The sequence below is a fragment of the Carassius gibelio genome, chromosome B11 (assembly GCF_023724105.1).
Source record: "Carassius gibelio isolate Cgi1373 ecotype wild population from Czech Republic chromosome B11, carGib1.2-hapl.c, whole genome shotgun sequence".
Taxonomy (NCBI): domain Eukaryota; kingdom Metazoa; phylum Chordata; class Actinopteri; order Cypriniformes; family Cyprinidae; genus Carassius; species Carassius gibelio.
Window position 1 is genome coordinate 5,121,752 of NC_068406.1, and position 23,306 is coordinate 5,145,057.

At 38.8% G+C, this 23,306-nt stretch overlaps 2 protein-coding genes across 3 annotated transcripts in view; both read left to right on the forward strand.

Moving 5' to 3' along the window:
* The first annotated feature begins 6,632 nt into the window (after window positions 1-6,632).
* Window positions 6,633-8,394, forward strand: LOC127968070 (60S ribosomal protein L29-like). Of its 2 annotated transcripts, none has more exons than XM_052568949.1 (4): window positions 6,633-6,717; window positions 7,016-7,068; window positions 7,150-7,214; window positions 8,214-8,394. In XM_052568949.1, the coding sequence occupies exons 2-4, from the start codon at window positions 7,032-7,034 to the stop codon at window positions 8,304-8,306; spliced, it is 195 nt and encodes a 64-aa protein (XP_052424909.1). In that variant the 5' UTR covers window positions 6,633-6,717; window positions 7,016-7,031; the 3' UTR covers window positions 8,307-8,394. The 2 variants fall into 2 exon arrangements, with proteins under 2 accessions (XP_052424909.1, XP_052424910.1); XM_052568950.1 differs by lacking the exon at window positions 6,633-6,717 and adding an exon at window positions 6,724-6,807.
* Window positions 8,395-16,147: 7,753 nt separating this feature from the next.
* The window catches only part of iars1 (isoleucyl-tRNA synthetase 1), a 48,047-nt gene continuing 40,888 nt past the window's right edge, over window positions 16,148-23,306 (forward strand). The window contains exons 1-10 of the mRNA XM_052568922.1: window positions 16,148-16,215; window positions 17,029-17,148; window positions 17,244-17,400; window positions 17,676-17,795; window positions 18,179-18,261; window positions 19,109-19,226; window positions 19,307-19,454; window positions 21,345-21,432; window positions 22,549-22,609; window positions 22,801-22,896. Coding sequence (XP_052424882.1) covers window positions 16,214-16,215; window positions 17,029-17,148; window positions 17,244-17,400; window positions 17,676-17,795; window positions 18,179-18,261; window positions 19,109-19,226; window positions 19,307-19,454; window positions 21,345-21,432; window positions 22,549-22,609; window positions 22,801-22,896 — 993 coding nt within the window. The 5' untranslated portion in view covers window positions 16,148-16,213. The remainder of the gene's footprint in view (window positions 16,216-17,028; window positions 17,149-17,243; window positions 17,401-17,675; window positions 17,796-18,178; window positions 18,262-19,108; window positions 19,227-19,306; window positions 19,455-21,344; window positions 21,433-22,548; window positions 22,610-22,800; window positions 22,897-23,306) is intronic.

Below are 23,306 nucleotides of genomic sequence, written 5' to 3' on the forward strand. Positions count from 1 at the left end.
CTAGTTTTAATTATAATTTCTACGTGAGCACTTGAGTGAGGTGTCAGTAAATATAATAATAGATTTAAACTATACTTATATAAAATACATGTATTTAAACTATATTTCTTGTTTACTAGGGAACAGTCAGGTGTCTCACTCTTAAGGCACTAAACACGCTCTACTTTCCACTTGTGTCACACTACAGAAACATCCTGTCTCTTTTTCACACGGTAGAATGCGATCAGTGGCTTAACTAGATCGCTCATTGCTGTGGATCTGTGTCCCATACAGCTGTTTCTTTGGGAGGATCTGCCTGGCGCTCATTCAGATCAACTGTGTCCATTCATTCTGCCTCTCGGCCAATCAGAGCGCATGCTCTCGTGAACGCATCAGCGGCATTCCTCCCTCCCCAACATTGTCCTGCATTGCGGTTGGCTCGCCAGCAGAGCGAGAGCTGGATTCAGAGCACCTCTATCAGTGTGCATCTGTGTGCCACTGAACAGCCCTCGAACACTCAGCGCCTGGTGCACAAAACCTGTCTGCCGCGCTGCAAGAGGGTCAGAGGAAGCAGAATGTCAAGGGTTTGGGAGGGGACTAAGCGGGCCCTGCTGCATGTGTGTTTGTGGCAGAAAAGCCCTCTGAGCCCAGCGTGAGCTAAACTCAGGCGCACCGCCAACGTGCTGCTTTAACGAGGCTTTCGCTTCAGAAGAAAGAGGAAGCTGAAGGCACTGATTACAGAACAGGCCTGCACTGTAATGACATCCAAATGTCCCCGGCTAACCACTGCCTCTGCCACGGAGGGTTCGCTTTCCCAAACGCCCTCTAGAGACGTTCTGTAACATGAGCCGGCTCGCAATTTCATCTCCCTAACAGAAGCCACATGTGCAGACGGAGACTCGAGTGCTGCTGTGGACGCTTGCTCCAGCAAACACAGAAGACTACAGAGAACAAAGACACCATTCTGAACGCAACTTCATTTTTTAATCAACATTTGATTATTGTGTTCTATGATTATTGCAGATAGTGGCCCAAAGTCTTTGCCTTTTGGTGAATCCCACCAGTTTGGAGCACAAAAGCAGCTATTCTTGTGTTAAATGAGAAAGAATCAATTAAGTAGACATTACAAACAATAGTGTTTTTTGTTAATGCAGTGAAAATCATTGGTAACCGAAACAGCTTAGTTACCAGAAGTCTTCAAAACACCTTCTTTTATGTTCCACAGAAGAAAGTTACATTCATGTAATGAATGGGGGGAGGGGGGGGGGCTATCCCTTTAATGTTTGTTCGTTTTTACTTTAAATGAAATGACACTATAAATAAAAAAACTAAAATGGAGGTGCCAGCAGGTGGAGGTAAATGTGTTTTTGAGCCATTCATTCATTCGATTCGTTCAAAAGAAGGATTCATTCACAAACTAAACACTGCTGTGAGACACACAACAGTTCGGCTTAAAAACTTTAAATTTTCTCTGCAAAATACAGTTTAAAATGTAACACAATATTAACTTTTTATGCACTGAACTGTTGTGTAAAACAGCATTTACACTATATTCAGACATAAAGTCACTGTGAAAGAAAAAGTGAAAGTGAATAGTGCTGGAGTGATTTCACTTACTGTGAGATATAAATACAAGACAAAAATGAATACGGTGGATTTTATTTATTTATTTATTGGCACAATATTTTGAATTTTAGGGGATATTTGCATTTTTATTATTTGCATCACATTTGTCAACTGTATGAAGTGTATGATGATGTACAGATCTGGGGGCGGGGCCACTGCGTTAAAATATTTTACATTCGTTACTTTTCATAACTAATTAACTTAGTTATCACATTACACCCTATGAAATATATTACCGGAACAAGGTTCAGCTAACAAAAAATAAATAAAAAGTTTGGGAAACCTTGCATTACACGTTAATACGAAATAACACTAATTCTTGCATTTTTATGTGTTTGAAATACAAAGACAAAGCTTTGAACGAATAATATTTATTTAACCTTTATTTAACCCAGTAAGTCGATTAAGAACGGGTTCTTATTCTCAATAACAGTGTGGCAGGAGAATTAATATCTCCTGAGAAACATACAAATATACATTACAATACATGAAGCACTTAAAAAAAGAGAATGATCTCAGTTAAAACATTTACACAGCACAGCATTCCCTTTAAAAGGATCTGTGTACGTGTAACCCTTCGTATGACCTTCATGTCTGATTGCTTCATTTATAGCCAAACCCAGCCGAGGTTTCTGGGTTCATTCAGCAAACTCAGCGCTCACGGCAGGGCAGATAAGTGAGAAATGATAATATTATTGCAGTGCAGTGTTCATCTTATGGTTGGAGTGAAACCCGGAGGACTGTGGGATGTTTGTGGCGTGTATAGATGAAAGAGCAGTGTGTGTGTGTGTGTGTGTGTGTGTGTGTGTGGTGTGGCCGAGGCTCTCTGGGATTGGGTTTAGTCTCTCGGCGGACCTGTTATGTAAAAGAGAGAAGAGTCAGAGATCTGGAGACGTTTCTAGATGCGCTGCTTCATCTCAGTCTTATATAAAGTGTTATAGATCCTATATTTAAACAATTCGACTGTACATATTTCAAGAATGTTTCGAGCTTGTAAGGTTGAATCAGATTGTTGTTAAGGGATCTTCCGCTTGGTTTTAGGCCCACAGGACTGATGTGAAAGCACGTTTGATCAGAAATCAGAAAGGTTTTCAGAAAGAGGGGGTTTTGTCGCTCCGCTGAGTCCACCGCTCTAAATTTAGACCATTGAAGTCCTGCATATCATTAGAAGGGAAGGCAAGCCAGGCCCGAGCTGGAGGAAGACACTATTAATAGCAGCGAGGGATTGTTTCGGCTTCACTAGAGAATAGCTGAGCTTCGACAGAGAGAGAGAGGAAGATACAGTCATATTTTCATGACGACCTTTCGAAAGGATCTCTGAGTCACGGTCAAAGCTGTGTGTGACCATTTAACTAGATCTGGATGTATGTTCACAGAGACTAATCACCAGTTTCCCACAGATAAATATAGGTATGAAACAGGCTTTATTGGTCTCTGCTCTGTAAACGTGTCTGCATCATCACATACTGAAACTGAATGGAGTGCTGCTGTGATGCATTGCTGGATGTGAAGCCACTTCTGCGTGATCCGACACATTAGTGTGTGTTTCCACTGACATCTACTGGACACTGCACTGCATCAGGAGACAGGTTCCTTTTATTATTTTATTGTCATGACAAAGAACAAACAAAAGTCAATGCCAGTGGTAAGTAAAATCTAAAAGAAAGATATAATCATAGAAGGTTACCAAATGAGGAACCCATTATGAGACTGACACAGTGAGAGAAGAAGAGTGTCCAGGTAGGATTTAAGCACTTTACAGAGAACAGAGAATGGGGCTTAACACTTTGAAACATGAAAGAAACACCAAGTCTATCAAACAGTGGTCCTTAACTTCTTTAGCAAAGATGTGATGCCCAAATAAAACATCTTTGTCTAAGAAAGAAGAAAAAGCATGTACAAAAATACAGGAATCCTTCCAAAATAAGGTGTGTGCATTCCAAAAAATAAAAATAAAAATAAAAATGAGGAGACATAGATTCACATTCAACTCAACAAAAGGAACATAAAGAATCATTATCTGGAAAAATGTTTTATATATATATATATATATATATATATATATATATATATATATATATATATATATATATATATATATATATATATATATATATATATATATATTTAGTACAGACCAAAAGTTTGGAAACATTACTATTTTTAATGTTTTTGAAAGAAGTTTCTTCTGCTCATCAAGCCTGCTTTTATTTGATCAAAAATACCGAAAAAACAGTAATATAGTGATATATTATTATAATTTAAAATAATAGTTTTCTATTTGAATATACTTAAAAAAAAAAAAATTTATTCCTGCGATGCAAAGCTGAATTTTCAGCATCATTCCTCCAGCTTCAGTGTCACATGTAACATCAGTCGATCACATGATCATTTAGAAATCATTCTAATATTCTGATTTATTATGAGTGTTGGAAACAGTTCTGCTGTCTAATATATTTGATCAATAAAAGGGTAAAAAGAACTGCATTTATTCAAAATAAAATAAGAAAAATTCTAATAATATATATTCTATTAATATATTTTCTTTACTATCACTTTTTTATCAATTTAACACATCCTTGCTGAATAAAAGAATTGATTTTATTAAAAAAAAAAAGAAAGAAAAAAAATTACTGACCCCAAATTACTGACCAGTACTGTATATTATTACATTACATTGTTATTAATATTGTTATTACAAAATATTTATATTTTAAAAACATAGCTTCTTTTTTTTTTTTACTTTGATAATGAATCATCATATCATTCTGTCACGAAAACAAATTCCTCGTATGTGTAAACATACCTGGCAATAAAGCTCATTCTGATTCTGATTCTGATTCTGATTCATATTAGAATGATTTCTAAAGGATCATGTGATAATGATCCTAAAAGTTCAGCTTTGCAGCACAGAAATAAATGATAATTTAAAGTATAATAAATTTAAAAACAATTATTTTAAATTATAATAATATATCACAATATTATATTTTTTTCTGTTTTTTTTTTTTTTTTTTTTTTGATCAAATAAATGCAGGCTTGACGAGCAGAAGAAACTTCTTTCAATATATATATATATGTACAGGCCGTTGCAGTGGGACTAAATGAGTGCTCTCGAGGAGTGACAGGTGTGTTATATCTATTCAAAAACTCTGAATAAGAATATACGTAACCATTAGAATTTATTAATTGAGAAACCAGAGTAGTATTATGAATAATAACTCAATCAGAGAAAACCTATGATTCATGTTTATAAATAATATCACCATCATTCCGAATCAAATAACCATGAGGACTTAAATTATGTTTATAAATTAGATGCCATGTCAAAAGCACTTGTATGAAAATTCAATCATATAATTAAGTGATATTGTAATTAACATGTAATAACCTTAGAGAAAACAATACTAGGAAGAATATTCCAAAATTAATCAGAGATCGTTAAGTGCTGATTTAAAGAGGCAAAATCTATATAATTTCAACCACACATTTATAAATTAACTCAAAAGTTTACACACACTTTTAACAATCTGCGAAATTATTATTATTTTACTTAAATAAGAGAGATCATACAAAATGCATGTTATTGTTTATTTAGGAATAAGATATTTCACATAGAAGATGTTTACATATAGTCCACAAGAGAAAATAATAGCTGAATTTATAAAAATGACCCCCGTTCCTAACAATGTGTGTGTGTGTGTGTGTGTGTGTGTGTGTGTGTGTGTGTGTGTGTGTGTGTGTGTGTGTGTGTGTGCGTGCGTGTGTGCATGTTTTTTGTTTTGTTTGTTTTGTTAATGATAGTTGTTAGGAAAAATGATGCATTGAGAGCCAGTGGTTAAAGCTTTTTGAATTTAAAGATCAGGGTAAATTTTACTTATTTTGTCTTCTGGGAAACATGTATCTTCTGTAGCAACTGAGGGGGAGTCCTAACAACTATCACTAAACAAAACAAACAAAACACACACACACACACACACACACACACACACACACACACACACACACACACACAGCTGTGGATCATTCAGCTAACAACACAGTGTTAGGAACGGAGGTCATTTTTATCAAATCAACTATTATTTTCTCTTGTGGACTATATGTAAACATCTTTTATGTGAAATATCTTATTTCTAAATAAACAATAACATGCATTTTGTATGATCCCTCTTATTTTAGTAAAATAATTCACATTTAGCAGATTCTGAAATGTGAATGTTAACTTTGTGGACTTCAGCTGTATTTATAACAACAGATTTTTTGAGATAATGTCTCTGATGAAAGTCAAAGAACATTCTGTCACTATCTGCACATATAGATGTATCTTCATATAAAGAGAGAGCAGGTGTATCATCTAGAAATACACTCAGCTTCAGCAGTGATCAGAGCTTTCCTCTACCATGGTAAACAGTTTCCTAATAGCACAGTTTCTACAGTAATGATTACTTCTGTGAACTCATAACACATCGGGGTCTCTTCAGACAGTGCTCTTGTTATTTAGTTTTACTCTAATATAGCAGTGTACACTTACAATTACATTCAGCAGAAGCTTTCATTTAAATCAGCTTTCTAATGAGGAAAACAGAAGCAATCAAAATCAACTGAAGAGCAATGATATCTAGGTCTCAGCAGAACACAGTACACATAGCAAGGTTATTTTATAATATATATATATATATATATATATATATATATATATATATATAATAAAAACAATAGAGCTAGCTAGCGTTAGAGGCCTAATTTTTGCTTTTGTTAATTGTATAAAAAACAGACAGAATACAAAAAGAATAGAGTAGCTAGTGTTAGTTGAAAAAGAATAGAATTATAATAGAGTGTTAGTTAGAGAGTCCACAAAAGATGGAAGAGATGTGTTTGTAGCCCATTTTTGAAGATGGCTCAGCTGTAATTAATTATTTTTTACCGAGTTCGGACCCTTTGTAAAAAGCTACATATATTAATAAGTAAAAGTAAAATAACACATTTATGTTTCTAAAGCGGTGTGAATGTGTCGCGTTTTGTCGTACGTCACATCCGGCGAAGGGGACTCTTATCTCCCACGGTGCCTTGCGGTCTCTCTCTCTTCCGGTTGTCGTGCTCTTCGTGTGGCAGGTACTGAGTGTGTCTCCGTAAAAACTAAATCTGCATCAATCCTCCAGAAATGGAGAGTGTTATTGAATACTGAGTTCAGTGTTGTGTTGAGTGAGTGTGAGCACGCAGCGCGCGAGCGGTATTAACCTGAGCGCGCGCGGATTGTGTAGTTAATAGTGAACTAGAGAGTCTGCTGTGAGCTAGCTGCTAGCATGGCGCTCAGATGCGCGTTTAGTTTCACACGCACGTTTAACTGATGCTGTATGTGAAAGCGATGTGTTGTGTGTTTTCTGAACGTGCTCTTCTTTTCCTCCTTCAGCAGACCGCGATCAGAAATGGCCAAGTCGAAGAACCACACCACACACAACCAGTGTAAGTGTGTGTGATGTGTGTTTGTGTGTGTGTGTTAGTGGTGAGGATGTCCAGCTGATCTCTCTCTCTTTCTGTGTGCAGCTCGTAAGGCGCACAGAAACGGCATCAAGAAGCCGAGGTCTCAGCGCTACGAGTCTCTCAAAGGGGTAAGAGATCTCTCTCTCTCTGTGTGTGTGTGTGTGTGTGTGTGTGTGTGTGTGTGAGGGATGCTCGTGAAGGATCTCCGTCTGACTTCATCTGAGCTGCAGGAACTGTTCCTTATCCTCGAGCTGAGACGATCTTTGATGCTGATTAGCTGTTAATTAACGATAATTAGGAATAAACACGGCATGAAGAGTTTAAGCGCATGTTGTACTTTTTATATCAAGAAAAACTTAATTATCTAAACAAATGAGTCATCTGAAACTCGTGCGTTTTGGCTGTTCGTTTAACGTTACATGACATTGCGTTCTGGGTCTGAAAACTGTTGTTTCTGTAAATGAAGCTGTGAGTTTGTGGAAATGAAGTCATGTTACGTGTTCAGTCTATAAGAACAAGCATGCTCATAGACACGTGGTGTTTTCTTTACAAACAATAGAGATATGATTTTAATCTCAGTGGGTAACACTGCTAGAAGATTATCAAAATGAAATTTATTTCTTAATCGTTAACTATCTCTAAAAACTATAGCTGCAGTATTTCAGAACAAGATGTTCAATGTTTGTGGAACAGATGTTGATGATGATGATGATTCTCTGGCCAGCCATTGGTCAGTGAGCAGAGAGCTCCGCCCACACGGCTGAGCCTTCAGTGTTTATACTCAACTGATGCTCAGTACATGGCTTTAACATGTGACTGGAATGAGACACTACAGTGAGCTGCTCACACATACTATGTTTGTGTGCAGTGAGTTAGTGTATTTCTTTAATAAAAATTGACAATGTTCGTTGACAAGCCTTTTGCCCCACGACCAAAACGAAGGCGAGACCATAAGGTCAATAAGCAATAACGGACTATATCAACTAATTCAATTGAGACTAAGATGTATACAATCTTACGTCTTTTTTATTTTATGTAATTTAATAGCCTGTCTTAAATTAGTACACTAGATGAGGTAAAATAAACCATGCAGGAGTGAGTTACTCACGTGTCCTGTGTTGTTTCAGGTGGACCCTAAGTTCCTGAGGAACATGCGCTTTGCCAAGAAACACAACAAGAAGGGGAGGAAGACCATCGCCAAGAGGGAGGCTTCCAAATAGATGAGGATAGACCCCAGAGAGTCAGCTGTGTACAGATGTTCTCCAGAAGGACTTCATACCATCCAAAATAAAGCCATGCTTTGACTAAGAGTGTCTCTGTCTCTTGATTGATGCATATGAACACACAGCGAGAGGAAAGAGGTGTTTCTGGAGGTTTGGTGATGAGAACATAAGCCTCATACTGAATGCGATTACATACGTGCAAATGGCTTTACTGGGAGTGCTCTCTCACGTGTGCTCATTATTTTTTGTGATAAATCTATATGGTATGCTTTTTTTTCTTTTTAACTTGCACACAGTCTGATGTATTTAAAAAAATATATTTTTTCATTTTGATTATTACTGACAACTAGGGAAAATTCAGTGTTTCAGAAAATTAGAATATTGTGAAAAGGTTCAATACTGAAGACACTGGTGCCACACTCTAATCAGATAATTAACTCAAAACACCTGCAAAGCCTTTAAATGGTCTCTCAGTCTAGTTCTGTAGGATACACAATCATGGGGAAGACTACTGACCTGACACTTGTCCAAAAGATGACCACTGACCCCTTGCACAAGGAGGGCAAGACACAAAAGGTCACTGTAAAAGAGGCTGGCTGCTCACAGAGCTCTGTGTCCAAGCACATTAATAGAGAGGAGAAGGGAAGGAAAAGATGTGGTAGAAGCAATAGGGATAACCGCAGCCTGGAGAGGATTGTGAAACAAAACCATTAAAAAATGTGGGGGAGATTCACAAAGAGTGGACTGCAGCTGGAGTCAGTGCTTCAAGAACCACTACACACAGACGTATGCAAGACATGGGTTTCAGCTTCGCATTCCTTGTGTCAAGCCACTCTTGAACAACAGACAGCATCAGAAGCGTCTCGCTTCAGAAAGGACTGGACTGCTTTTGAGTGGACCACAGTTATGTTCTCTGATGAAAGTCAATTTTGCATTTCCTTTGGAGATCAGGGTCCCAGAGTCTGGAGGAAGAGAGGAGAGACACACAATCCACGTTGCTTGAGTCCAGTGTAAAGTTTCCACAGTCAGTGATGGTTTGGGGTCAGATGTCATCTGCTGGTGTTGGTCCACTGTGTTTCCTGAGGTCAAAGGTCAACGCAGCCATATACCAGGAAGTTTTAGAGCACTTCATGCTTCCTGCTGCTGACCAACTTTATGGAGATGCAGATCTCATTTTCCAGCAGGACTCTGCACCTGCACACAGTGCCAAAGCTACCAGTACCTGGGTTAAGGGCCATGGTATCCCTGTTCTTAATTGGCCAGCAGACTCACCTGACCTTAACCCCATAGAAAATCTGTGTGGTATTGTGAAGAGGAAGATGTGATGCAGTGCTCTGCATAAATGAGTACACCCCACTAAATTAGTCAGAAAACCTTTAGTTTAATTTCAAAATCAACATTTTCTACTATACTATACTACAAAATACTCCCACAAATGTGGCCCTTTGATTGCAAACAAGATTTGTTAGTTTGCACACACAAAAAAAGTGATTTTCCTAACAAATTCATTCAAGCCCATGTTGCAAAAATGAGTACACCCCAATTATAGTCTTAGGAGAAAAGCTACACTTAAGACTACAAAACTCTAATTAACAGGCATTCAACCACAGGTGAGTCGATTCATTTAAGAGGTGTCCAGCGGACAGGTGACTTTAAAAGGGCATTACTTAAAGAAAAGCATTTCATTTTTCTTTTTTTTTTTTTTTATTAAAGGGTGGGGGAAGAGAGTTGGAAGTCTCCATTTTAGTTTTAGTTTCTCTTTGTCTAGCTCCGGTTCACACTCCAGTACAGTAGGTGGCGGTAATGCACCATTGAAGTTGGATGCCAACCGCCGTTAAACATCAAGGAAGAAGAAGAAGAAGAAGAAAAGCATTTCATGCTGTCAGCAATGGCTCCCCATGGAAAAGAAATGTCACAAAATCTGAGAAAGGAAATAAATTCTTTACACAAAAAAGGTTAGGGCTACAAGAAGATCAGCAAAGCTTTACATATAAGTCAAAATACTGTAGCAAAAGTTATCAAAAAATTTAAGAAAGATGGAAGTGCAACCATCTTACAGAGACGTCCAGGCCGTCCACGGAAGTTAACATCTCGACAGAAGCGTCTTCTGATCAGAAGGGTTGAAGAAGATAGCCATGCAAATTCAGTTAGCTAAAGCAGTAGAAAGCCAAACTGGAGTGACCGTTTCCCGTCACACCATACGACGCACACTGCAGAGGAATGGCATGCATGGGTATCATCCACGAAGGAAGCCTCTCCTAAAGCCCATGCACAATAAAGCACGCCTAGAATTTGCTAAGGCCTATGCTGAAAAAGATGAAGACTACTGGGACTCTATACTCTGGAGTGATGAGACAAAGATCACTGTTCTTGGAACTAATGGTTTAAAAACTGTATGGCGTCGTAAAGGTGAGGATTTCAAAGAAAAATGCATGTTGCCTACAGTGAAACATGGTGTTGGCAGTGTCCTTATGTGGAGCTGCATGAGTGCTGCTAGTGTTGGGGAGCTGCATTTCATTGATGGTATCATCAACTCAACAATGTACTGCTCTATACTGAAGGAGAAGATGCTGACATCACTCCGTGCAGTTTTACAACACGACAATGATCCAAAACACACATCTAAAGCTACTGTCGTATATCTGAAGAAGAACCGGGTGAAAGTGATTGAGTGGCCAAGTATGTCTCCTGATCTGAACCCAATCGAACACCTGTGGGGAATTCTGAAGCGACAAGTTGAGAATCACTCAATATTCTTGAAGAATGGAAAAAGATAGATGTTGCAATATGTCGCCAACTTGTTCGTTCCATGCCTAGAAGACTTGGTGCTGTCCTTAAAAATCACGGTGCTCCTACAAAATACTAGATTTAGTAGTTTTTGTTGTGGGGTGAATTCATTTTTGCTTCAACTAATTTGAGTAAAACTGAAGATTTTGTGATCCAAGTTAGATTATTAACCCTTTAATTTCATGTTATGGAGTTAAATAAGTGTTCAATAAAACTCAGCCTTGTGAAGAGTTTGGAAATTGTTCTTTTGTTCATTGAGCTACTGATTGAATTTGTACTTTTTAAAGGGGGTGTACTCATTTATGCTGAGCACTGTATGCCAGACCCAAGAATACAGAAGAGCTGAAGGCCACTATCAGAGACACCTGGTCTCTCATAACACCTGAGCAGTGACACAGACTGATCCACTCCATGCCACGCCGCACTGCTGCAGTCATTCAGACAAAAGAAGCCACAACTAATATTGAGTCCTGTACATGCTCATACTTTTCATGTTCATACTTTCAGTTGACCAAGATTTCTAAAAATCCTTTCTTTGTATTGGTCTTAAGTTATATTAGAATTTTCTGAGATACTGAATTTGGGATTTTACTTAGTTGTCAGTTATAATCATCTACATTAAAAGAAATAAATAGTCTGTGTGTAATGAATGAATAAAATATACAAGTTTCACTTTTTGAAGGGAATTAGTGAAATAAATCAACTTTTTGATGATACTCTAATTCTATGACCAGCACCTGTGTATATATTTTTATAGGAAAGGAAAAAATAAATACATTTTAATATTTTCATAACTTGAAGTTAAGGGGTTAGGGGTTGGGACAGCCACCTCCCAAATGAAACTACCCAATAAATTAGGATTTCACATATATTTAGGTATATTTTTAGTTTGTATTGAAATTATAATTTTTTTTATTTAGGACAGAATATAGTCATCTCACATTCAGATGCTTTTTTATTTTCAGATTATTTCTTATGTGTAATTATTTGTATTGACAAAAATATTACGAACCCTTGACATCTTTATTCTGGTGGTTTTCAGAGTCAGTAGAAAGGTCTCTTGCCCTAATTATTGGATAATAATAATAATTGTTTATGTTCGTTGAAGAAGCAAACCATTTATAATCCCCTTTTAACTGTAAATAATTTTTTTGAATTTACTAAATTATCTATAAAATACAGTATCCTGAACCAAGTGTATTATGGTTCCGTGAAGACGTACAGTATATATTCCAGTAAACTTAGCAGCTTAGTCACCAAAGAACAGTATGAACAAAGACATTCTTGGATAGGGATGAATGAGCACTGAAGATGTGGGAAACAAGTTCAGCAACATTCCTTGTCCAGCGTCAGGAAACTCAAGAAGCTCGAGTGTTAAACAGGACAGATGTGTCATCAACTCAATGTCAAGAAGGGTGGGGGTAATATAATTAAAGTTATGGAGACGTACACAAGTTTGTTGAATTGAATCAAGAGTGTGCTCATTTCTGCAACCCTTCCTTTAAGCCAAATTGCCAAATGTGCTTATTTTATATATACTGATTAATTTTTTTTTCTGCTTCTATGTTTAAAAATGTGACTTAAGTCATCTTCCCATGAATTGTAATACTGAAGAAATTACATCCCATTTTCCTGTTCATATATACAGGTGCTTCTCAATGAATTAGAATGTCAAGAAAAAGTTCATTTATTTCAGTAATTCAACTCAAATAGTGAAACTCATGTATTAAATCAATTCAGTGCACACAGACTGAAGTAGTTTAAATCTTTGGTTCTTTTAATGGTGATGATTTTGGCTCACGTTTAACAAAAACCCACCAATTCACTATCTCAACAAATTAAAATTCTTCATAAGACCAATTAAAAAACATTTTTAACTAATTGTTGGCCTTCTGGAAAGTATGTTAATTTACTGTACATGTACTCAATACTTGGTAGGGGCTCCTTTTGCTTTAATTACTGCCTCAATTCGGCGTGGCATGGAGGGGATCAGTTTGTGGCTCTGCTGAGGTGGTCTGGAAGCCCAGGTTTCTTTGAAAGTGGCCCTCAGCTCATCTGCATTGTTTGGTCTCTTGTTTCTTATTTTCCTCTTGACAATAGCCCATATATTCTCTCTGGGGTCCAGGCGCCTCATTTATAAAGCTTGCGTACGCACAAAACGGGGCTGAAAACATGCGTACGCCAGTTCTTGTGCAAAAGGTTTTTTTTTTTTTAAAGCAAAACCTTATTGATTTGAGCATTCCTATTAATTTGTCATAGGTCTGGGATTTCACAGCCATGCCTAAGCTCATTAATGCCTGACGTTTTGAAGAGCATTATTCAAATGACCAATCGATACATAAAGTTTCCTTACACTGTTGGAGAACAGGCCAATATCAAAAGGCAATTTGCAGCAATGTCCGGTTTCCCAAATGTAATCGGCGCAATCGACTGCACTCATATTGTTATAAGGGCTCCATATGTAGATGAATTCATTTATGTGAATCGCAAACATGTGCATTCAATAAATGTGCAAATTATATGTGACGCCAACTTGACTCTAAGGAATGTTGTGGCACGATGGCCTGGTTCTACACATGACTCTTTTATTCTAGCGCACAGCAGTGTAGGGAATCGACTTAGGGCAGGTGCCGGTCGCGATGGCTGGCTTCTGGGTAAGTAAATGCATATAATTGTTTTTACATAGCAGTTAAAGCCTATTGTACAAATAATCTGTTATACTTTACAGGTGACAGCGGTTACCCGCTCAGGCGCTGGCACTCACCCCATTCTCAAACCCCCAGAGCGCAGAAGAAGTGCGCTTTAATGATACCCACGCTCGTGCACGCTCAGTAGTTGAGAGAGCCATTGGCCTCCTCAAGTGTAGATGGCGTTGCCTTGATGCTTCGGGTGGTAGACTTTTATATCAACCAAAAAAAGTATGCCAGATCATCATGGTGTGCGCTTTTTTACACAACATTGCACTGATGAATGGTATCCCTGTTCCTCCAGACCTACCACAACACCAGCATGAAGAGCCTGACCCACACCCCCCTCCCCAACAAGAAGGACATCATTTTTTTAACAAGATCTTTTAATGTAGATGCAATGTCACCCAGCACAACCCTTATTTGCTTAAGCTCATCTGCAATTACAGAAATTGCATTAATGGTGTCTCTCTGTGTCTGCAGAACAGCTTCAGTCAGCACCCGGCCACTTCCAGCTGTGTAATACGGTCGGGACGCATTTGTGATGGGGACCCCGGAAAACTCCATAGCCCCTGCAAGAATAAGGACTAAACCAATTGTGTAATTTATTTTGTTCACACAAGCAATAAAGTTATTTACCTGGTTCCCCCTGTATCCAGCACATCTGTGTCTCCCTCCCTTTCAGACACAATGCCACACACACTGGTTTGGCCGAGAAACGAGGCCATTCGGGTCTCCATTGGGGACAAATCGGGGGCGCCTTTTCCCCCACCAGTCGCACACACACTCTGTCGGCTTTCATCCACCTCATTCACAAGAACCTCTATTTCTGCCTCAGAGAAATTTCACTTCTTGCCCTTGCTCTCCATTGCTGCCATGATTTTGTTTAAAAAAAAAAAACACAAATTTCCTTGCTCCTTTTAATATGCATGGCCAATGAGGTAATTTGCATTGTCTATATATGGTTGAATGTGGGTGGATAAAGGGCGGTAAATAATTTTTTTTTTTTTTTTTTTTTTGCGTGCGCAAATTATCAGGTAGGCTGTGATTTATAAAGTGAAAATTGCGTGCAGGTGTGCTATTTTTGGCTTTTGTAGATTTTTAGTAAGGATCCTATGCACATAAATGAGGCCCCTGGTCTGGTGAGTTTGCTGGCCAGTCAAGCACACCAACACATTTTAGTAGCAGTGTGGGCAGGTGCCAAATCCTGAAATTGAAATCAGCATCTTCAAAAAGATGGTCAACAGAAGGAAGCATGTAGTGCTCCAAGATTTCTTGGTAAATGGCTGCAGTGACTTTGGTTTTAAAAAAACACAATGGACCAACACCAGCAGATGACATTGCACACCAAATCATCAAAGACTGTGGAAACTAAACACTGGACTTAAGCAACTTGGGCTATGAGCTTCTCCACACTTCCTCCAGACTCTAGGACCTTGGTTTCCAAATGATATACAAAACTTGCTCTCATCTGAAAAGAGGACTTTGGACCACTGGGCAACAGTCCAGTTCTTCTTCTCCAAAATAAGACACCTCTGACGTTGTCTGTGTGTGGTGGCTCTTGATGCTTTGACCCCAGCCTCAGTCCATTACTTGTGAAGTTCACTCAAATTCTTGAATCGGTTTTGCTTGACAAAGGCTGCGGTTCTCTCGGTCGGTTGTACATCTTTTTCTTCCACTCTTTTCCCTTCCACTCAACTTTCTGTTAACATGCTTGGATACAGCACTCTGTGAACAGCCAGCTTCTTTGGCATTGAATGTTTGTGTCTTACCCTCCTTGTGAAGGGTGTCAATGATTGTCTTCTGGACAACTGTCAGATCAGCAGTCTTCCCCATGATTGTGTAGCCTGGTGAACCAAACAGAGAGACTGTTTTGCAGGCTCGGGATACCTTTGCAGGTGTTTTGAGTTGATTAGCAGATTGGCATGTCACCATAATTCTAATTTGGTGAGATAGTGAATTGGTGGCTTTTTGTTAAATGTAAGCAAAATCATCACAATTAAAATAACCAAAGACTCAAACTACTTCAGTCTGTGTGCATTCAATTTATTTAATACCTGAGTTTTACTGAAAGTTGAATTACCTGAGTTTTACTGAGTTGAATTACTGAAATAAATTAACTTTTTCACGACTTTCCAATTGATTGATATATATATACGCAATTCAGTATGCAAATAGAAATAAGCCGGATATAAAATATGAATATAAGATTTATATTCATATTTAATGTTGATAATCTCAGTGATTGTCAGGTATTTATCACACACACACACACACATATATAAAACTTAAAATCTGACGAAACATTCACTAAAGATTACCACGTTTTGGGGCTTTTATTATGGAAAGACACGCCATGTGTCCGGCGCAGCTCAGTTTTTCCGTCAGTTGCATCATTTCCGCTATCTCTGCTAACCGGCGAGGGTGCTCATGTGAGTCCGTCTGACACTTCTTCTTAATTCAAAATTCACAAACACACGAACATGCGTGCGCTATATTATTATTATTATTAATAATAGTATTAGAAGTAGTTAGAGCTGTGTGTGATGAGTCTTGAGGAGCGCTGCAGTATTTACTCCTCAACTAACGTTACTTCATCATCATCATCATCATCATCATCATCATACAACTGATCTGTGTCCGTTTACTAACAGGTTTATTCGAGAGAGAGTGTGAGTGTGTGTGTGTGTGTGTGTGTGTGTGTGTGTGTGTGTGTGAGTGTGAGTGTGTGTGTGTGTGTGTGTGTGTGTGTCAGACAGTCTCAGTCATCAGATCTGTGTGTTTTATCCTCAAATAAAGTGCTCGTGTGCACAGTTCTCCTTCAACAGCATGATGATGATGATGATGATGATGAAGGTGTCGTCTGAATGTTTAGGGACACATCTAGGTCAGTGAATGAAACTGAAAGTAAGAACCCAGTCAAACTGGTTTTGTGCGTCTGTCCTGTTGACTTGTGTGGCTATGATTAAGATATTCAGTTATTATTATTATTTATCCAACTGGAAACACTACCAGCAACAGTCTTTATGGGTCTCAAACAGCCACATGTATCTGTGCTATCATGTTAAAGTCTTTCTTTGACACAGTTTTGTTGTAGTAAAGTGTTTCAGCTTGATCAGAAGCTGCTTGTGTCTCTGTGTTGCTCTGATTCACAGACGAGGCGTGATTCTTTCAGACGGCGTGCTCGGTGTTGTGAATAAGGCATTGTGTGTGTGTGTGTGTGTGTGTGTGTGTGTGTGTCACAGGATGGTGGAGGCGGTGCCAGAGTCCATCCACTTCCCGTCGGAGGAGGAGCGAGTCCTGCAGCTGTGGCGGGACAAGGACTGTTTCCAGGAGTGTCTGAAGCAGAGCAGGAACCGGCCCAGGTCTCCTCTCACTCCTCACATCTTCACAACATCACGAAACTAATCTAGTGATAAAACAGCCTAAAGATGCTGACGTGTGTGTGTGTGTGTGTCAGGTTCACGTTCTACGACGGGCCGCCCTTCGCCACCGGCCTGCCTCACTACGGACACATCCTGGCAGGAACCATCAAGGACATCGTGACCAGGTTCGCTCATCAGAACGGTTTCTACGTGGAACGCAGGTTCGGCTGGGACTGTCACGGCCTGCCCGTGGTGAGAGTCCTCTCCTTCAGCCCCGCAGGACCCTCACTTTTTTACATCTTGTTAATTATATAAAAAATACACAAATAGATAGCATCCAGAAGTTTTGAAAGAAAACATGCAGTAAATGAATAGCGTGCAAGTATAAAAGGGGCATTTGTAAGAATAGAGAGTGTTAGAGGGTCAACTAAAGAGGGAAGATAAAACACTTTTTCATCCCTAATCCCTAAAAAGGCTTTTAGAGAGCCTCCATGTTTTCTGATGAAGAGCATGTGGTTGTTGTTCAGGAATATGAGATTGATAAAGCGCTGAACATCAGAGGACCGGAGGATGTGGCTAAGATGGGCATAGCGGAGTACAACAAGCAGTGCAGGAGCATCGTCATGAGATACGCCGACGAGTGGGAGGTACGTGTGTGTGTGTGTGTGTGTGTGAGACGTTCAGTTAGTACAGCGCAAAAACTGTGTCTGCTTCAGTACAACATTAGTGCAGTTACACTAGAGCACTACAACTATAAACACAAGACAGCAGGCTAGAGAATAGATTTAGATATAATATACAAATGTAAATGAATATGCATGTAAATATCTGCTAAACATATACTGTATGTGTGTGCATTTCTATATCCATGATAAATATACACAGTACACGTGTATTATATAAACAGAGACTTTTATTTTGAATGCACTAGATGTTCCCAGCACTATTAGTAATTGTTGTATCTGTAAAGTAATAAGCAGGTCTACACCAGCAGATCGTGATGTTGTTATCATGATTATTGTGACTCCAGATGTCGGTGAGGCGAATGGGCCGCTGGATTGACTTCAGAAACGACTATAAGACGCTGTACCCGTGGTTCATGGAGACCGTGTGGTGAGATCTACAGCGCTTCCTTCCCCGTCTTCTCTCGTGTTAATGTCCAGCTCAATTACTTTCTGAGTTCACAGGAAGAGATCTGTCCAGAAATCATTTTGTGAATGCTTCTTGACCCCAGCTCTTTACAAGAGTAGTGTTGTGTCAGTGCAGATGCAGTGTAGAAATCCTCAGGAGTTTACCAACATTACAAACACACAACACACAGCGCTAAGAGTGACCCAAAAACACACGTAAAGCTTCACTGACACCATCTGAGCTGTAAAAAACACTATGCTGACTTTACTAATACATGCGTTCATATATTGATTATATAATTTAAATATTTTGTTTACATATTTCAGTATTATGTATACAGCATTAGTTTGCATCTGATTGGCTGTCCTAAAAAAATCTGTCGAATTTAAAATAAAGATCCACATTGGAATGCAAAAAAAGTTTAAAGTTTGAATTTTAGGTGTGCGTGAAGTTGCCTCATTAATATCTCATGTTTTAAAATTAAAGTACTCTGTGATTGTTTTCGGTCCTTTGTATTAAACTATGCATACAGACATACCTCATGCTGTTTTATTTCTAATTGTTTAAGCAACTCTTTTAGTTAGATGTGGTTTATAAACATTATTTTAAACATTATGCTCTTTTTCAATGATATTTAGCTCGAGGCGCCCTCTTGTGGCCTCAGGAGAGAAGCTGAATTCTGTTTCCCCACTAACTGAAATCATGCCTTAGAAATTCAAATATCGGTCATATTTAAGTATCGAATCGGATATAGTTTTTGATCCGTTTCGTCAGCCCTCGTCTGTATGTGAGAGCAGTGGTGCATGCTGGGTGCTGTGCTGTGTTTCAGGTGGGTGTTCAAGCAGCTGTATGATAAGGGTCTGGTCTACAGAGGGGTCAAGGTCATGCCCTTCTCCACCGCCTGCAACACACCGCTCTCCAACTTCGAAGCCAATCAGAACTACAAGGTGACTGGTGATTGTGTTCCTGAGCTCGGCCTGCTCCTCGGCGGCTCTGACCTCTGACCTGTGACCTCTGACCTCCTCAGGATGTGCAGGACCCGTCGGTGATCGTGACCTTCCCTCTGCTGGAGGACGAGACGGTGAGCTTCCTGGCCTGGACCACCACACCGTGGACCCTGCCCAGTAACCTGGCCCTCTGCGTCAGCCCCGACTTCATCTACGTCAAGGTCAAAGGTGAGCTTCACCTCTCAGTCGCCAGCACCACAATAAAATACTTAAACCAAACACGGTTTCTCATGGTTTTTTCCCTAATTATTTTCACATTGCTTAAATTAAATACCCCAATTTAGCTTTTTACAGTTTGTCTTGCTTTACAAAGACAAATTAAGTACAAAACAAGTAAAAAATATTTACCACCAACGCACAATTAAATGTAAAATTAATAAGTTAGTAAAATAATTTTGGTGGTGTTTTTTGAATCAGGCATGTGTCCATTTTACTGTAAATAATAATAATACAGCTGTTGTAATCGTATTGTCTAACTATTTTGTTATTTTACAGAACTACAGTAAAATTACCACACTAATGTTTCTGAATGTTGATGGAGCTTTTATTTTGGCAGAATCCTGCAGGAAGTCCTCAGTGCTTCTTTTTGTTGACAGCAGCAGATCTATAAATTATTTTCATTACTAGTTTGAAAATGTGTTCATTGCCTGCATCACATTGTCACATGCTTTTACAAAAAGATCACAGTGTTTCTGAGCAGGTTTTCCTCTGAACACAAAACCTTCTGCAGTTTGTTCCCTGATTGATCATCTCACAGTAACCAGCATCTACAGCTCTTCATCAGAGACAGTCTCTGGCTGTTCACCACAGTTTTTATGCGGTTTTGAAAGCTTTAATGTTTCAAACATACTGGCACTTCAATAATTTGATTATATTTACACTACAAGAATAATTTATTTTCATTTTTAAACCTTACAGTAATGTAAAAGGGCTGTAGTTTACAGCATAAGCTGAGGTGGATATTTTTTACTTACCATTGATTTATTTAAAGAAACAGCAATTTGTTCAGTAAACCACTGACCGTGACATGTGTACCCTTACACCCCTCGTATTTAGAGCGGTCCCACACCAGAGGTCGGCTTCTCCTTCACCTGCTGTGTATATATATCTCCCTGTGCTCTCCTCTGAAGATGCGGAGTGGAAGCGTGACCCAGTTTGAGCGTCAGACAGGGGGCGCTGTGAGTCTTTGGTTAGCTCGGCCGTCTGCTGCAGGAGAGAGACGCTCTGAATACTAATGAAGCAGGAGTTCAGCCCTGTCTGAACCTGAAGCTGCTGCTGCTGCTGCTGTCAGCTGGCACACCTTACCCCACAGCCAGCTCACACCCAACAATATATCATCACAGTATAACACAAACATATGCATCATGTGCAGGCCTAGTTCAACCGAAATTAAAGTTTTGACACATTTGAATCAGATTTGAGCGTCCCTTTTTAATAATTATTATTATTATTTAGTAAAAATAAAATGCATTGTTTAATACAGTTTTAACTTAGTGAATATTATGCTGCAAGAACTTAATATTTGAACACTGATAAAAATAACATAATTAATAACGGATCCCAAAATATAATTGATAATAGTGCATTAAATCAGTGTTTTATTCTGATTTCTGAAGATCATGTGACACTGGAGACTGGAGGAATGATGCTGAAAATACAGCGGAGCATCACAGAAATAAATTACACTTTAACACAGATTCACACAGAAAACTGCTGATTTAAGTTGTAATAATGTTTCACAATTTTTAATGTATTTGCTCTATTTTTTATCAGTCTCGGTGAGCAGAACAGACTTCATTCAAAAACATTACATTAAATGAGAATGGTGCATGTTTCACAGCTAAACTAACTTATCAAGAGAAAAGAAACGCTTTAGTGAAGGTGAAAAGACACGTTTATCTAGCACGAAATCAAAATCTGAGCAAACGTGACAAACAATAATGTGCTTATGTTCTAGATTTGAAATTGAAAAAGTGTGTGATATAGAGTGTGTATATGTGTGTGTGTTTGAACTCTTGTGATGCTGTGTGTGTTGTTTGATCTCTCCGTGTCTCTCAGATAACAGCTCGCAGCAGGTGTACATCATGATGGAGGCAAGACTCATCGCTCTCTTCAAATCTGACTCCGAGTACACCATCCTGGACAGGTGAGTTTGTGTGATGACATCACATCCTGTGAGCCGCACACCGTCTGTCCCTCTGGTGTGGAATCGTTACTTATTCAAAGCAAGAAAGTACTGTGAGAGTGTGAGATTTCAGACGCAGCCCAAGTCCAGTCACACACACATAATAACATTATATTTATAGGAACGTTGAAGCAGGTTCAACACAACGATGGAATGACTGCTTGTTTTAATCATCTGACAGTATATGCTGAACACTGTTTAGTAGAACGGTTGTGTAAGTAGTCCATTGATTTGTTAGAGAGCCCTTGATCTGGTTTCTCACAGCGGGTAAGGTCCAGGAAAACACTTCAAATCTGCAGTTTGAACTCAAATGTAAAATAGTGCAGTGAGTCCCCCAGGTCCTGAGGTGTGTGTGTGTGTGTGTGTGTGTGTGTGTGTGTTGAGCGCTTCTCTGTGCGCGGCTGATAACAGTAAGCTGAGGTATTGTGGGATTAGTCCCGAGCCGGACTGCTATTATCGATTAATATCTCTCTGCTTTTGATGAATGTTCTTCAGCAGGAGGTGATGTGACTGGAATGAGAAGCACCAGAAGAGTTGATTTCACTGCACTTCTAGATGTTTGCAGAAAAACAATGCTTCACTCACTCTCATGTTGCTGCCACCCTGCATTACTTCCTTTCATCTGTGCAACACAAAAGAATTTTAATCAAGCAATTTATTAAAAATGTCTGTGTAACAGTGATTTGCACCATCAGATCTAGTGTTTGTAGATCATACTGCACGTGTCTTATACTTTTTCTTTTTTTGCATTGATTATAAGGATGAGAGCAGCATGCACATTCTTCACAAGTGCTTCTTTTATTTTCCACAGAAGAAAGTCATGCTGTTTTGCAGCAGCATAGTGATTAATTGAAGTCTGAATTGATATTGTAAATGTGACAGTGGTTCAGAAACAGGACAGAGACAGTTTGAGTTAAATTCCCTCCTGCTCCTTCTGTATCGATCAATCGTAGACCCTTGTAAATGTTCATATTCTCAAAGGTCAAGGAGAGTTTTATTTATTGTCTCGTGTTTCAGCTCTCGAACCGCTCTGTGGTTGTAGTTCAGTGTTGATAAAGTGTGTTTTTGTCTTTATAGATTTCCTGGCAAGACCCTGAAGGGCAAAAAATACAAGCCTCTGTTTGATTACTTCATCAAGGTAAAGATTGTAATGCTGCGTCACACTCCTCACACCGTCTCAAACTCTTACCTTTCTGTAAGGAGAACATAGATGACAGGATGCTGAGACGAGTATTTAGCATTAAATTAAATGGATCTGTGGGTAAATCTGCTTCTTCTGTCGTCATTAGTCAGGATGTGATCTTGATGAGCGCTTGTTTTTCTCCTCAGTGTAAGGAGAGCGGTGCGTTCTCGGTGGTGGTGGATAACTATGTGCGTGATGATGACGGTACTGGAGTGGTCCATCAGGCCCCATACTTTGGAGCTGTAAGTCACATCTACATTGTGCTTTCATTTAGGGCTGTAGCTATCGAATATTTTAGTAATCGAGTATTCTACCAAAAATTCCATCGATTAATCGAGTAATCGGATAAAATGTGTTTTTGCTTAAAGTGTAATATTAATTATGCAAGAGAAAATAAGTCTCCTGTGTCTCTTAAAATGAACAACTAAATTTCCTTTTTTAGATTTTTTTTTGTTTTACTTTTTAAATGCATAGAATGCAATGCATACATCAAAAATAAACATTTAATTATTACCCATTGTATCTGTCTGTACTTGTACTGTGAACAATGACAATAAAGTTGACAGAGGAATTAAGTGCATATAAGTGCCATTCAGTTGGGGTTTTAAATAAAGCATTTTCTGAGATGCACATTAAACACATTTTTTTTTTT

What these genes read in the sequence shown, in the direction of transcription:
- LOC127968070 (XM_052568949.1), top strand. Translation starts at nt 7,032, where the DNA reads ATGGCCAAGTCGAAGAACCACACCACACACAACCAGT. An exon ending in CCACACCACACACAACCAGT is followed by an intron (nt 7,069 to 7,149) that starts GTAAGTGTGTGT and finishes TTCTGTGTGCAG; the next exon opens with CTCGTAAGGCGCACAGAAAC. An exon ending in GCTACGAGTCTCTCAAAGGG is followed by an intron (nt 7,215 to 8,213) that starts GTAAGAGATCTC and finishes GTGTTGTTTCAG; the next exon opens with GTGGACCCTAAGTTCCTGAG.